The sequence below is a fragment of the Numida meleagris genome, chromosome 1, assembly GCF_002078875.1.
Source record: "Numida meleagris isolate 19003 breed g44 Domestic line chromosome 1, NumMel1.0, whole genome shotgun sequence".
Classification (NCBI taxonomy): Eukaryota; Metazoa; Chordata; class Aves; order Galliformes; family Numididae; genus Numida; species Numida meleagris.
In genome coordinates, this window is record NC_034409.1 from 134,841,280 (window position 1) to 134,856,512 (window position 15,233).

The 15,233-nt window shown below is 41.7% G+C and overlaps 1 protein-coding gene across 4 annotated transcripts in view; it reads left to right on the plus strand.

The window, feature by feature from the left end:
- Positions 1-15,233, plus strand: part of RASA3 (RAS p21 protein activator 3) — a 177,219-nt gene that overhangs the window by 91,641 nt on the left and 70,345 nt on the right. For all 4 annotated transcript variants that reach the window (XM_021414541.1, XM_021414548.1, XM_021414551.1 and 1 more), the window contains 2 exons: positions 1,042-1,145; positions 14,583-14,677. In XM_021414541.1, the coding sequence (XP_021270216.1) occupies positions 1,042-1,145; positions 14,583-14,677 (199 nt within the window). The remainder of the gene's footprint in view (positions 1-1,041; positions 1,146-14,582; positions 14,678-15,233) is intronic.

Below are 15,233 nucleotides of genomic sequence, written 5' to 3' on the forward strand. Positions count from 1 at the left end.
TCTGTATTTAAAAGGGGAAGAAAAAGCCTACTGGCTTTGAGCTTGTTAGAATGAGAGATTTATTTTTAAGTTTACCTCTGCCATACTTGCTGTATTTGTCTGTATGACTCACATTGCATCCACCAATGTAGATCTACTGAAGCATGAGTGACTTGGAATTAAAAATCTGTGGTAAAATGGTAGACTTGTCAATGAATAAATGATGTTGATATATGCTTATAGTTCTTAGAAATAATTTCTCAACCGTATAATTGGATAGACAGGAACTGAAAAGATTGCTTTTAGGAGTCTGAGTTTTTTTTTTTTTCCCCATTTAAATTGGTACATTCTACCATAAGTCTCTCAAAGAGATTTTCATGCCGAGATGGTGCTTTTTATTTCTATGTTTTTAAAATCTTGCCTTACTATAAAAGAACTTACCCTATAAAATCCAACAAGCAATAATAGATCTGCAGGGCTACCAGGTAACAAGCATCAAGTCAGCTGCAAGGCTTAGCCTACTACCAGTCGACTGAACTTGTCTTCAAATTAGAAACTTTGGAGGGTTTGAAAAAAAAGGCAATGGCTGCAAGCAGACATTTAAGCAAACAAAATTCATTAAAAAGTATGTATGCATTCCTTGATCAATGCTGTATTTTGCTTATCCTGTTCATCTGCGTGCTTTTGTGATCTCTGTTGTAAGAGTCTACTGTAAGCCTTATGTGGCAGCAAGGACCTCCGTATTCAACAAACTGCATGTAAACAAATCATAGGGTCTCTGCCCTCCTTCTGTTAGGGGCTCTTGTTTTTCCAAATAAAAACACGTACTTGCTCTTTTTTTCACATTAGGAAATCTTGTTCTGTGGGCATTTAAGATAGGTGGGAAGAGTAAAATTGGAATGGTGCTTGAAGGTGCACCTTCACGGGAGGGAGTGACCATCGCAATCCAGAGTGATGTTCTGGGTGTGAAATGTGAGGATGCTGGCTCCTCCAGGATACCTACACTAATTTCTTTCTTTTTGTGTGTGTGTTTATGTGTATGTTGTTTTTTTTCTTACCCAGCCCCTTCTATGGAGAAGACTTTTACTGTGAAATTCCTCGGACCTTTCGCCATCTGTCATTTTATATTTTTGACAGAGATGTTTTTCGAAGGGATTCCATCATAGGTATGTGATCATATGAATTATTATTTTCATTATAGCTTACTTCTCTTGGACTTTAACTGTTAGATCATATATAGTCTTAAGAGTTGGGATCTTGCTATGTCTGACCATGACAGTGGTAAGTAATGCTCAGTATTCTCCTTTTTGTCAGATGACAAAAGCACCTTGAATATTGCAAATAAAGAAGGCTGGGAGATAAATGCTGTCTATTAGGACAGCAAATGCAGATTGCAGTTTAATCAAAATAGTCAATAAAGCACCACTGAAATGTTCCAACATCATTTTTTACTGCATATTTTTAAAATGCAGAGTCTTCAGTCTTGCAGTACACTAGGGCTCACTGTAGTTACCTGCATGAAATATTGTTAAACTATGACCACAGTAATGAGATGCAGAGTAATGAATACTGGTCGTAGGTACTCGCAGCTCAATGATGACAGATTTTTATAAGCAGTGTTAGAGAAAGCTGTTGCTTACTTTGGGCAGGGTGTCTGCCAGATATTATTTGCTTTGCATTTCATGTGCAGCAAACTAGATAAGACGAAATTTATCTCTTTAGGGATAAAAATCTTGTAAAAACCTCCAGAAGTTTAATAGTTATCTTTGAGAGGAACAGTTTCCATTTAAAGTAATTTTAACTGTTTTTGCTTGCCTGTTTTGTTTTTTGTTTTCCCCTTTTAAAATATTTCAGTTTCTCATTTTTAATTTTGAAGTAAGTCATGCCTGTCATTCTCTTTTTAAATTCCAATATCGTATGGCTGTAGCTATCAGTAATGTGTTTATGTTTTGTCAGAACTCATAGTGAGGAAATTGTCTGATGCTGAGTGTGTATAAGACTATAAAATGCATTATGTTAATGTGCCTAAAGTAGTGAAGCTAATATCTCTCTATGTGTTCTTTACATTACACTACTATGTCATCCAGTTGCTAGCTTCTTCTTTTTGTTCAATTTTTTTTTCTATTTTACATACGCACTAGGGAATTCTTTGTCACCAATTGGGATTATCTGTGTATAGAATCTAGCATTTTCTTCTCTTTCTTTTTCTATTTCTCTTTTTTTTTAATAAAAAAAATGACCTACCTGGTCAAAGACATGGTTTTTGAGAAGTCGGTAAGAGCCTTAGCTTTGAATTCTTTTTGCAGATTTTGCATTTTACACCGTAGTGAGACTTCTTGTGATATTCAAGTCTGTGACACGGGGCAGTGTAAAGCCTGATTCAAAGCTCCGTAAAGTTAGTGGAAACTGTTTGGATTAACCTTCATTGAAGGAATTCTTAGACAAGAAGTTGTTCTCTGTTTTGTATAACATGTTAATCTACTCTCAAGTATTCTGTTATTTTCAGATATATCAGCTTACTTTAAACTGAGGTTTTCTCTTAGTTGTATATTGTTAATGCTTGTCTGTATTTAAAACAAGTAAATGTGCATTTCCCTCATTCACAAACAAGTATCAATTACCATAAATTTTAAGGACTTTCTTGTTTCTCGATCTGTTTAGATTCTGCTGAATTTCCAGAGTAAACTTGACAGTTAAACCAAACTTCATAGAAGCATAGAATATCCTGAGTTGGAAGGGACCTACAAGGACCATCGAGTCCAACTCCTGACTCCACATGGGACCACCCAAAAACCTGACCGTATGACCAAGAGCTCAGTTGAAGTGCTCTGTGAATGCTGGCACTCGGGGCCATGCCCACTGCCCTGGGCAGGCTGTTCCATGCCCACCGCCCTCTGGTGCAGAACCTTTCCCTAACCCCCAGCTGCCCCTCCCCTGACAGCTCCATGCCGTTCCCTCGGGCCCTGTCGCTGTCCCAGAGAGCAGAGCTCAGCGCTGCCCCTCCACTCCCTGTGAGGAGCTGCAGCCGCCATGAGGCCTCCCCTCAGCTCCTCTGCTCTGGGCTGAGTACACCCAGGGTCCTCAGCCACTCCTCACACACGTTGCCCTACAGACCCTTTCCCACCTTTGTAGCCCTCCTTTGGACGCTCTCTAATAGCGTTATGTCCTTACGTTGTGGCACCCGCACCCGCACGCAGTGCTGGAGGTGAGGCTGCAGACATAGAGCACAGCGGGACAGCCCCTCCCCCTGCCTGGTGGCAGTGCCGGGCCTGATGCACCCCAGGGCACGGTTGGCCCTTTGTGCTGCCAGGGCACACTGCTGGTTCACATTCAGGTTGCTGTCAGCCAGAACCCCCAGATCCTTTTCCGTGGGGCTGCTCTCTATCCTCTCTTCCCCCAGTGTGTACATGGACCCAGGGTTGCCTCTTCCCAGGTGCAGAACGCAGTTCCTGTTCTTGTCCAACTTCATGTGGCTGGTGACTTCCCAGCCTTCTAAATTTGTCAAGATCTCTTTGCATGGCCTCTCTACCCTCGAGGGGAGTCAAGGGCTCCTCCCAATTTAATGTCCTCAGCAAAGTCACTTAGTATGCCTTCAAGTCCTATATCCAAGTAATTGATGAAAACATTAAAGAGAACTAGCCCTAAAATCGAGCCTTGTGGAACCCCACTAGTGAGTCCTGATGTGACCCTCATTTACTGTAACCCTTTGGGCCTGACCCATCAGCCAGTTGTTCACGCATTGCATCAAGTTTTTGTCTAGCTGTCTGCTGGATGTTTTGTCCAGAAGGTTACTGTGAGAAATAGTACTAAAAGCTTTACCAAAATTTAAAATGTAACCTAAATCCAAGTTCCCTTGGTAGAAGGGTTTCCAGATGGCAGATTGTATTGCCTAAGCACTAGAATGCTTTTTGCTTTTAATTTGAAAACTACAAATTCTTAGTATGATGCTTGGTGCTTGTAACTTTACTTCTTGAGGCAGGGAGTTATGTCTGCTGTTTTAACTGAGTCTGGGATTACAAATGTTCAGAAATCCATTTCGGTAAAATTCATGTTTGTTTCTGAGAAAGAACACAGTGAAAGAACTTGGCGACAATACCAAGTAAATACAGTACAGTAACAGACAAAGTTGTGAGCCCAGAGCACTTCCCTTAAGAACAAGAATTCTATCTTTCAGGCATCATGAAATAACTCTGTAGAACTATGTGGTAGCAACTTAAACTACCCATTCCTGAGAAAATGCTGTTGCATAGGAAGAATTCCTAGTTGTGTCCAGACATGCATGTACTTTGCAGAAAAAGCTTTAGGTAAAGTATTAGGGTGGAGGTGAAATAATTGAAAATTAATGTTTAGCTCAGGCGTATGCATCCTGGGGAGAAAGGAGGTCAGTTTGTGATTCTTGAGCGAGCTTTGGGAAAGCTCTTTGGTCTCTCTAATCTCCACTTTTCTTCTTGTAACATGGAGGCAATACCACCTTTCTTTCAACTTCTCAGTTTCTCATTGTTGAAGTCATCTCATTTGATCTCCTATGTGTCACTAGTTTTCTGCAGCTGCAGTGGCCCATGAGCTGGCAGGCCATGGGCTGGTATTTTTCTTGCTAAGGGCTTTACTTTCTCTCAAAACAAGCGTTTTTGAACACTTGACACAAGCCAGACCCATGAAATTGCCAGTAGAGAAGTGCAAATTGTTTCCTTTTCTCCATGTTTCCTTAGTTCCTGTTTTAATAATCAAGTTCTGACATTGGAGGGCAATTCTTCAGGAGCTTCTGGAGTAATCTTCTCTGAAAGCTGCTGAGAGCAGCTTGTGAAAAGAAAAACTTGCAGAAGATACAGAGAGACCTTTGTTTGGATTCTTAAAAGTTGATCAGGTTAGATTTTTTTAAAAAAAAATTTTGGTTTTTTAATACGTTTTCAGGAAAGTGAGGTAGTGTTCCTGCAGTGTGTAACTTTTTTCTTTCTTTTTGTATGCATTTGTATGCAGAATCCAAATGTAGACAGACTGATGCCTTTCTCTGCTCATCTAGCACTAAAAGGCAAAATTCCAGTGTTGCTGATTTACACTGATATTTTACAGTGCATATTAAACTATTGTAGTCTGAGTTTTCCCTCTTCTCCATCTTTTCTCCTCCTTCCTTATCATAGGCATGTTGTGAAGAGCATTTCAAAGATGTGGTAATGTTATAAATATCTGAAAGGCTCTGTAGAGAGGAAGAATCCAGAATTACTGTCACCTTCTGATATAATTCTATAACTTTTGCTTGTAATTGGAAAATGTTCTGGAAGGAGAGCATTCCTCTGAAGTAACTGCATGGGGTTATTGGTTATTTTCTGGTTACTTATTGAACAGGAATCATAAACAGCAAAGCTAACTAGCGGAGTTTTTGTGCGTTTTTTTGGATGACAATTATTTTATAGGACCAAACTGTGTAATATTTAAAAGGAAGAACTACTCTATATGAATTTTCAGCTTAGTCTTAAGAGACTTTTTCTTGCGGAGACTTGAGCAAGGGAGGTTAGGAAGAGATCCCTTCTGAAAAAGTGTTGTTAGCTTAATGCTAGAATAAGATCTTCTCCACTGAAACGCTGAATCCTATGAATAGGGGCCCTTTGCTTGCATTACAGAGATTGACCGTTGTGTTATGTCATCGTGAGACATTTCTACTGAAGACAATGTGGTTACCCGTGCTCATCCATCAGTGAACTTTCTCAAAGAAGGGAATTGGGGGTTGTGTCTTCCATCTAGGGAGACTAGTTTTAAGTTCAGATGTTTCTTAGCTTGCGAATCTGCCTATATTTCCTGTGTGATGTGGTGTGTATAGGACATCTGCTTGGATTGATTGTTTGGCTGGTTTTGAGGGGGTTTCAAGAGGGAAAGAATGTCAGTGCATGTGTTAAAATGGGTGAGAATTTGTTAAGTAGTGATTTTTATTTATTTAAGATGGCTGGCTAGCAGAGTTCCTTTTGAATCACTATTTAATTTTGCTACAACTTTCTCTTGATGCTACAGTACTGCCTTCCAGGGTTACTGGAGGTCAGAGTAGGCGTGTTCTTATTTATTCAAATATGATGTACAAGTTTATGATGATAAACTCTGACATCCGAAATGCAAGTCTGTGTGTGACAGATGAGAATGCTTAATCCACCAAAACCGGAAGGAGTGGGGACAAGAAAATGAAAAACAAGAACCCCCTGAAACCTCTGATAGAAACTTCCAAGGAGAAGCAAACATATTCAGAAACTGGAACCCGTGTAGCAGATATGTTTTTGGAACATATTGAAGTGTTTTGGCATACAGGATGAGAGGATTGTTGAGATACAAGATATCTTTGAGTTTGCATGTTTGTTTATTACATCTGTGTTTCCCTAACGATAATTTGCTAAGTCATGTAGGATTTTAGCTAAAAATACAGCTCTGCAACAACTGTGTCTTGGAAGAATTTTGGATACCAGTTGAAATCAAACATAAGGAAGAAATGCACATCTCAGAGGATATGAAATATGATTAGTCTTTTTTAGATAAAATGTGAGGTGTACAGTTATTGTGGAGATAAATTAGTCTTAAGTTGTCTGTTGACAACGTGCACCTTGACGGTTAATGGCTAGAGCTTGGTATACTAATGCATGTAGAACATTGAGATGCCTTGAGTAGGAAATGTACTACTGAAAGTAATGGTAAATTCCATTTAAATTTAGATACTCTTTTGGTTTGTTTTCAAATCATAAAGTAGGAGTAGCAGCTCCTTGCTCCCCAGCACTTCATTTATTTTGCTAACAGATGCATGTAACTGACTTGCTAACATCTTAAGCATGGATGAAATCATGGCCCTGTTACTGCACTGGGGAGTATTAACTTCCTTTCGTACGTCTGGGTTACTCCTCACTGAAGGGAAGGTTTGGTTGCAGTCCTCGTGGGTGTGAAATTTTACTGAAAAAAACATGGATGTCACATGCCTAAGCTCTTCAGTGAAGAGGCAGAAGGCTAACAGAGAGAGAAGTGATAAGTCATTCTGTTAGTTACCTTTAATACAAGTCACTGCTGTAAGTCACTTTTATAGAGGTTATTAGCTGTGCTGTACAACAAATTGAAAGTCTTGGAGCCACTGTATTCTGGCAGGCTCTAAGTGTTTCCCTTGCTTTTTACTAGGTGAGGTGAAGCAAGTAAGGCAATAGAAAAAAGAATGCCTGCAGAGGTAATTAAACTTAGATGCTCTGGGCTAAATTAGATGAAACCAAATTGTAGCTGATAGACATTCTCACAGAATGGGAACACCCTGGAGATGAAAACTGTTTGAGGTTTGCATGCTAGAGGTGACTGTGCCTTTGTTAATGAATACTTCCTAAGCTGAGGAGTTGTGTTTGTAGAGTTGCTGCTACAAGCAAGCTTTCTATTGCTTTTAGGTAATTGTTGCCAAATGTAGCTGAAACATTGTCATTTGAATTTATTTATTTTTTTGGATTTAAAGGGAAATTGAAAAAGAATCTTCTTGCTAACCTGTGCTTCTTGATAGGTAAGTGAGGGAAAGATCTTCAAATACAGCACAAAGTAGAGATCAGTATTGTAGAAAACTGTGTTCTTTATCCTCTGCTTGGGCAGAAGTCAAAACTTGGTGTACTGTTTCTGTGGTGTACTGTTGGATGACATGGGAATGATATCTACTCAGCGTGGTATAAATATAGCTACTAGTGAAATAAAGGAAGCAGATGACTGTGTCCCACAATGACAAGTCTTGGAAAACTGTAAACTGGAATTATCCTCAGAAGATTCTCTACAGTTGTGTAGAAAGCCTAAAATAAATACTTTCTGCAGAGAATAATTTGTTAGGATGCACTCATAATATCTTTCAGCATAACAGATGATCATAAAAGCAGGAAAACAAAATTGAGCTTTCAAAAGTATTTTTCCTTTTTCCTCCTACAAGTGCATATTATAAACAAAACTTAGAACCTAGACTGTCCTTTTACATGGTCCCCCATTCTTACCAAATAACAGTGTTCATAATGCCTGCACTTGAGATATCATCAAAGATTTATCCTTCCATCACAAGAATACCTCTAGATAGTGTTGTTTGACCTGGACTTGCTGTATTTTCTTCAGTGCATATCTCAGAATGAGAAGATGTTAAGCAGCCTCTGTTGGGTTTATGTCTTGCTTGAACTAAGAGAAGACTGGACCTGTGAAGATAACTCAATAGCAGTGGCTGCTGGTGGGAGTACCTGGAAGAGGCTGATACTGGAGGAGTTGGTTGTCCAGTGCAAGCAGCATGCCCAGGGGCTTGAGTGCCTGCTGGAGGCAAGGCAAATGACGGTGACTGCAGTTCCAGAGGAATAAGCCATGGACTAGCCAAACCACATTTCTCAAATGCAGATACATTTAAAGGACCCTGATAGCAGTTGGCAGAGAGCTTATCCTGGTGTGGTTATGCAGGTAGTTCTTTAAGGAGGTGGAGGGGAGAGTAGAAGTTGTGATATAAGGCAGCAAAGCTAACATGGTAGAGGATAGTCCATGCAGTGCAGCACCTTACTTCTTTTAAGGTTAGAAGCTATGTTTTAATCACAAGCCTACTCTTCTTTGCCTTATTATTCAAGACAAATCCCAAGAAGGGGAAAAATGATTATCAGAAGTCATATATTCTTATATTTGCACTAATTATTAAAAAAACTGATGAAACTGGAGTTATGAGTGTAGTCTACCTCCATCCTCTATGTAGGATGTGCTGCTGCTGGGCTGGAAGTGTCGTGCCATTGTCACCACTAATTCTTACCAATGGTAGCGGGTAGTCTGATAGCACTCATTCTTCATGGTGCACAGCACAGGAGCCAGGAAGGAGCCATTCTGCTGCTTCTAAGGCTCTGTGACCTTCTGTTGCCTCTAATTCCCATTATTATCTTTCTAATCTTCAGCGAGGGAGATGACGTATTTCAGTATTTTTCCATGTTGTGGGAGGGGTAAGCAAATTTGTAGAGTTCTTGAACAGTGCAAGCATCTACCCCTTTTTGTCTTACAAATTTTTCTATTTCATGACAGATAATCTTTTATAAGGATAATTATAAAATTCCACATAGTCTGGAATTGTTAACAGTGCCTTTTGAATGGAGATTTCAAGGTTATGGAAGCCTTTCACAGCCTTCAATGTTGATTAAAATCAATTCTGATTTGTCCTTAGTCTTTCCAGCTAATGACAGTGATTCTCCTTGTGCACCCTCATATCAATTATTTTAAATGAATTCAGTGATATAGTGCGTCTGTGTATTTAGCAGAAATCAACTTCTGAACCAGCCCCCACGACCTCTTACTGCCTGATACTGCATCACATAGAAGGTGAAGTAGACTCTACTCAGACCTGAGAGAAGACTGAATTAATTAGGCATTTGGGACCTCTTAACATGTGACTCAGACCTAAGCCTTTCCTATAAATAGTATCATATATATGTAATTAAAAATGCTGCAGACAATGTTAGTGGAGGATATTGTATTAAAATACATTGCATTTTATCGCTTCAGCTCACTTGGCAGCCGTATGCAAAGTTTCATTGTTTTCAGTGTATAAGTATTTCAAGATAATTTAAAGAGGAGATTCTGGAGCTCTTGAAATGCTGTCTTTTCAGTGTTCTGTAAAATAAATGTCAGGTGGTTTTTCAGGTAAGAGCCTTGTGCCCTTTTAAAATGACAAACTGTAGTCCTATTGCAGTCTGTCTTCTTTATCTGTAAAGGAATATATCTTTTATTAGTCTAGGAGCTGACATAAGTGTTCAGATCCCTCAGCTGTGAGGCAAACACTCTGCAGACCGGCAAAAGAGTATTAAAAGGTGAGGTGTAATCCTCAAGTTACTACCTAGTCCTTTTCTCACCAGCCCATAGCCCAGAGAGGAGGTTGCGATGACTGGATGGAGGGTGCTGGAGCTGAGTTACAAACTCCACACTCATCTTTGTATGGAAAAGTTAAGCTCTCAGTGAAGCCCAGAGATGTGCAAGGGCAAGCTATTGGCCTGCGTTGACTTGCCTGGGAGGAGCATTTGAAACTCCTATGAGGGACAGGCATGAAGCATGTCACTGTGCTCATGACGCTTTCTCAGGAGGTGAGGCCAGAAATCTGTACCTGTCTCTGCTGCATATTTCCACCTCTGTGCACAAATTTCTAACCTTCTCCCGCCATCTGTCTTCCCACTGTGTCAGTAAGACTGAGTTGTCACGCAGATCAGTTGAAATGATCTGTGTGTTTGCCCACAGATGACCCCTGAAACTTATTTGGTCCTACCTTCTCCTACTCCAATATGTTTATTTCTGTTGTTTGGTGTTTTTAAAGTTGAATTGGTTTCCTCAACAATTTCAGTCCGGCATGCTGCAAGGACAGAAGTGCATGGTACTGAAAGCAGGAGTCTTTGCACCCTTATGACCATAAAGGCCCTGAGCAGTGCCTTCATTCACCATGTGCTGACTGCACGTTTGGAAGAACAGGTTGCTGGTGCTTTGTTTTTCCTCCCAGGAGGAGGGCATCAAGTGTGGAATGTCACATCTTTGTTTTGAATGCAAGGCTTAGGATTTAAACACGCCGCTGAAGATCTGTTGTGTGAATTTGGGGAATATAGAGAAGTGACTGCCATGTGGGTGAAGAATATGCAGAAGTGTGTGTGGACTGCCCCATGCTCCCTCAGCCTGAGGTCCTGATGAATATTGGACATTGGGAAATGAATTAGTTCGGATTAGAAGAATGTTTTTACCTAATCTCTGTTGGTTGAGAAAATTACTTACTTTTAAAACCTCGTAACTAAAGTGACTAAATATCACTCAGCATGCTCTTCTGTCTCCTGCCTCCTCTCAAGCAGTGTCTAAAAGCATGAGCTAACATAGCCAGGCTTTCTGCAGCCCTGGGTGGCCCTGAGAAAACCAGCTTAAGTGATGGGTTGCCTCAGAGACAAGATTTGGAGTCTGTCACTGCTGTCTGGCAGCAGCCCAGGTTTTGAGAAAGAGTGCCGTGCAATTGGGTTCAGTTTGGGAGCATGCTGAGGAATCTCAAAGTGGAAAAGTCCTCTAAGTGAGCAGCAGTAAACCTTTTGGACCTCTGGCGTCAGATTTATCTTCAAGGGGAACCACAGGCCTTTACCATGTGCTATCTCTGTAAGTGACAGGTGCCGACAGCTTGTGCTTGTTTGCCTAGAGTTAATCCTGTTCTTCTGAGCCCAGAAGTTGCCTGGGCTGCTGTGCTGGCCAACTGGAGACCAAGCAAGGCTATAGGGAATGGGGCAGGACCCAACCGCCTTCAGTGCTGGCACTGGGCCTTAGAGAGCCTTGTGGAGCCAGAGCGTGGCTTGGGTAGGCGTGTAGACATGGCCCCTACAGACTGAGAGTTATAAATAGACATTCTGCAGGCTGCTGCTGTACATAGAATCGTTACACAGGACAGGTTAAACAATCCACCCTGTTGGTAATATACTTTTATGTATGTTTAGACTAGCTGAAGTATAGGTCCTTTCTTTACTCTCCCCCAGCCCTCACCAACACGCATTTTCCCACTAGATTTTTCTTCTTTGAGGATCACTCGGTATGCAGCGAAAAGCTCTGGATTCCATCCAGTCTGGCCACTAAGTTTCACTCACTAATAAGAATTGCTTGTGTGCAGAGCAAACAGTACTCTTCAAACAGTTTCCTAATCAAAACAGTTGCGCTGCCATGTTAACCCTCTTGGAGCTGGAGGCAAGGATTGCTGTGCTACCTGCCTGCTGATTGTGCAGTCGAACCTGACTGGGTTGGCTTTGCCATCCCAGATTCAGAGAGCCCATACTAAAAGAGGGGACAGTGGTCACACCTTTTCAGCTCTGTACAGGTGCTGATGTTGCTGAAATCATCTCTGAGCTTTCCACAAGGAATGTCCCTTTGTGGGAGGTGATGGAATGAAAGTGATTGAAAGATACTGGCAATGTAACCTGTGAAGTGTGTGTTACCCTGCAGTCAGGTGAAGGGATTTCTGCAAGAGACTAAAGGGTACAGCAAGGGTAGCAAGCAGTGAAAGTAAACAATCTCAGATAAAGTCCACAGCAATTATTGAAAATCATAGAATCATAGAATGGCCTGGGTTGAAAAGGACCTCAAAGATCATCGAGTTTCAACCCCCCTGCTGAGTGCAGGGTCGCCAACCACTAGACCAGGCTGCCCAGAGCCACGTCCAGCCTGGCCTTGAACACCTCCAGGGACGGGGCATCCACAACCTCCTTGGGCAACCTGTTCCAGTGCGTCACCACCCTCTGTGTGAAAAACTTCCTCCTAATATCTAACCTACATCTCCCCTGTCTCAGTTTAAGACCATTCCCCCTTGTCCTATTGCTATCCACCCTCGTGAACAATCGTTCCCCCTCCTGTTTATACTCTCCCTTCAAGTACTGGAAGGCCACAATGAGGTCTCCCCGGAGCCTTCTGTTCTCCAAACTAAACAAGCCCAGTTCCCTCAACGTTTCCTCATGGGAGAGGTGCTCCAGCCCTCTGATCATCTTGGTCGCCCTCCTCTGAACTCATTCCAAGAGCTGTGTGTCTTTCTTGTGCTGGGGCCCCCAGGCCTGGACACAGTACTCGAGATGGGGCCTCACAAGAGCTGAGTAGAGGGGGACCACCACCTCCCTCTCCCTGCTGACCACTCCTCTTTAAAGATTTTTTTTTAAAGTCCTTTCTTTTAAAGTCTTTTTTAGAAAAGTCACGCCTTTAAACATATTTCTCTGACCAAGTGTTTGAGAGAAACTAGGTCACACGCATACTGCTGTAGTTGGAGAACACAAGCAATAGCTGTGAAAATACACAGCCATCATTACAGAGGTTCTCAGCAGCATACCTTCATGTCTTCTCTTCAGCGCATTTCACATGTTTAACCTTTCTGCCATATTGCTTTGTAGGTCTGTATAATTTACTATTTTTGTAGGTAATTTCAATCACTAGTTCTGCATTTGCAATGCACTTAATCTGCTACGGTAATCTCTAGCGTAAAGCTTACTAGGAAATGCATCTGGTAATCTGCAAAGGATGAGAAGGGGAGGAGTGTGCTGGGGGTGGAGGGAGCAAGGCGTGGGAGAAGTGGGGCAGAAGCTTTGTGGAAGTGAGAGTCGAAACCATGCCAGATGCTGTGGAGGGCAGCCGTGGTGGGGTGGCAGAGCTGTTTAGAAACTGGGACTGAAAGTCTAGAAACTGTCACCAAAAGTAGACTGAGTGTGACGGAAGAATGCCACAGCAGCTGCCACGGAGTGTATGGGAGCAGCCCAGCAGATGGGAGGGCCAGGGGGAGCTCTCCAAGGCAAAGGCCAAAATTTGAGGGGATGGAGGAACATAATATCATGGTTACTTTGGGACTTACAGAAAGTTACAGATTTCAGACCCTCAATCAAGCTGCATGGATGTGGGGAGCCTTGGAAACCTGTCTTTTACTATGACTGTGTCACTTGGCCTATTTTGTCTGGCAGGATTTGAGTAAAGAAAGTCTCTATTTCTGCAGCAGAGCAGCAGTTGTGAACTGTATGCAAGTGACTCGCTCTAGCAGAAAGGTCCGCTACCAAACCACACTGCCAAGAAGTGGCTTTCTTGATCCCCACGAAAATCTCTGTCTGTCCTGGATTCTTTTATTTTGAACATGCTGCATGCACAGTGCCTGAGGAACCACCCAACCCAAAGCTGCTTCCAGAGGGGCACGTGATCCTCAGGCATGCCGTGCTGTGCTTCATATATACAAAGAAAGAAGCTTGGAAAAAGTTTTGTTATCCCTCTGAGAGTGCTTTACATAATGCCCGAAAGGCTGGACAAGATGAAAGTTCCAGCTTTATATATGTATTAGCCCCTAGCTTGCATATACGTTAGTTCACCACATGGAACTGGCTTCTGTTGCCATAACTTCCAAAAAAGCAAATTGGGTGGCAGTAAGGGTGGTTTAAAAAGGTACGGGGAAAAGCTCCACTGTGTTTTCTCTCTCAACAGTTAGAATTAGTATGTGAGTGGTAGTACTTGGGTGGCCCTGGGCTGTGGGATATGAGCCCTGCAAGGCTTGAGTGAGCGCAGTTGGTACATCTTTTACCGCTTAGAGTGGCAAAGTAATTGGGCCCCAGATGCAGATCTGGGAGTCAGACATGACTTGGCATCTGCAGTTGCTGCACCTCTCCTACAAATATGTAGTGAAATGTTGTTTTCAATAACCCTATGCTTGGAATTTTATTTTGGGATTCTTACAGGCATCTGCATCAAAAATGTCAAACAAACACCTTTCCCATCAACCTCCAACAATTTTTGATCTTTTTCTACCACAAGTTTAACTCTCATGTCAAAGAAGTAATAGTATTTTTACTATAAGCATGCTTGCAAACTCGTCCACGCAGCACAGTGCTTCAGTCTGTTCTGTGAGTATGATGTTAGCAATTTTAAAGTCTTTCACAATATGAAGTGGAAAAAGCTGTTCATCAGAAAGAATTATGTATTGTGTTTTTAAAAAAAAAAATGCCCTGAAGAAGTCTTTCCTTGTTCTGAAGCATTTTTTTAGTAGTCCGTTAATCAATATTTTAAACCTGTTTTTGATGGAAATGGGAACCTTAGGGGAGCTATAGCGTATCTTAAACTGTGCTTCTGGTTTGTTTTATTTGCAGGAAAGGTAGCTATTCAGAAAGAAGATCTGCAGAAGTATCATAACAGAGACACCTGGTTTCAACTCCAGCATGTTGATGCTGATTCAGAAGTACAGGTGAGATGATTTTGGCCAAAGAGTGTTTGTAACAGGGCCATGTAATAGCTTCATGGGTTCCATGGCTCAAGGACAGGTGTGTTGCATCGCTGCAAAAGAGAAGTATTGCTCATTGGTATGGTCTGTGTTTCATTGGTATTTGCAGCTTGTGTGGGGTGTCTGCGCATAGGCTGAATTATGAGTGTGCTTAAGTCAATGAGGCCGGGATTCTGCTCACAAAAATAATTAAAACTTTGTGAACTATCAGGATTACTAATACAAGGAGGAGTGTGGTTATCTGCTAGGTATCAAATAACTTCAAAACTTATTATAAATAACTGTTGATTCCTCAGGGAGTTGAGCCATCTTGAAAGCAGCTTCTGTGCAGGTACTATCTTAAAGGATTATATAGGCAGGTTGTCACAGGAATGGCAACAAGTACATCTCAGACAAAAAAACCAAACCTATTCCTTGCCAGATTTCTAGGCCCTACTCCAAGCTGTTGGAGCGCTGACGATAATATCGCTTTAGCTCTACTTAGAGTTCGGTACTTGCAGACACTGGTGCACAACACAAC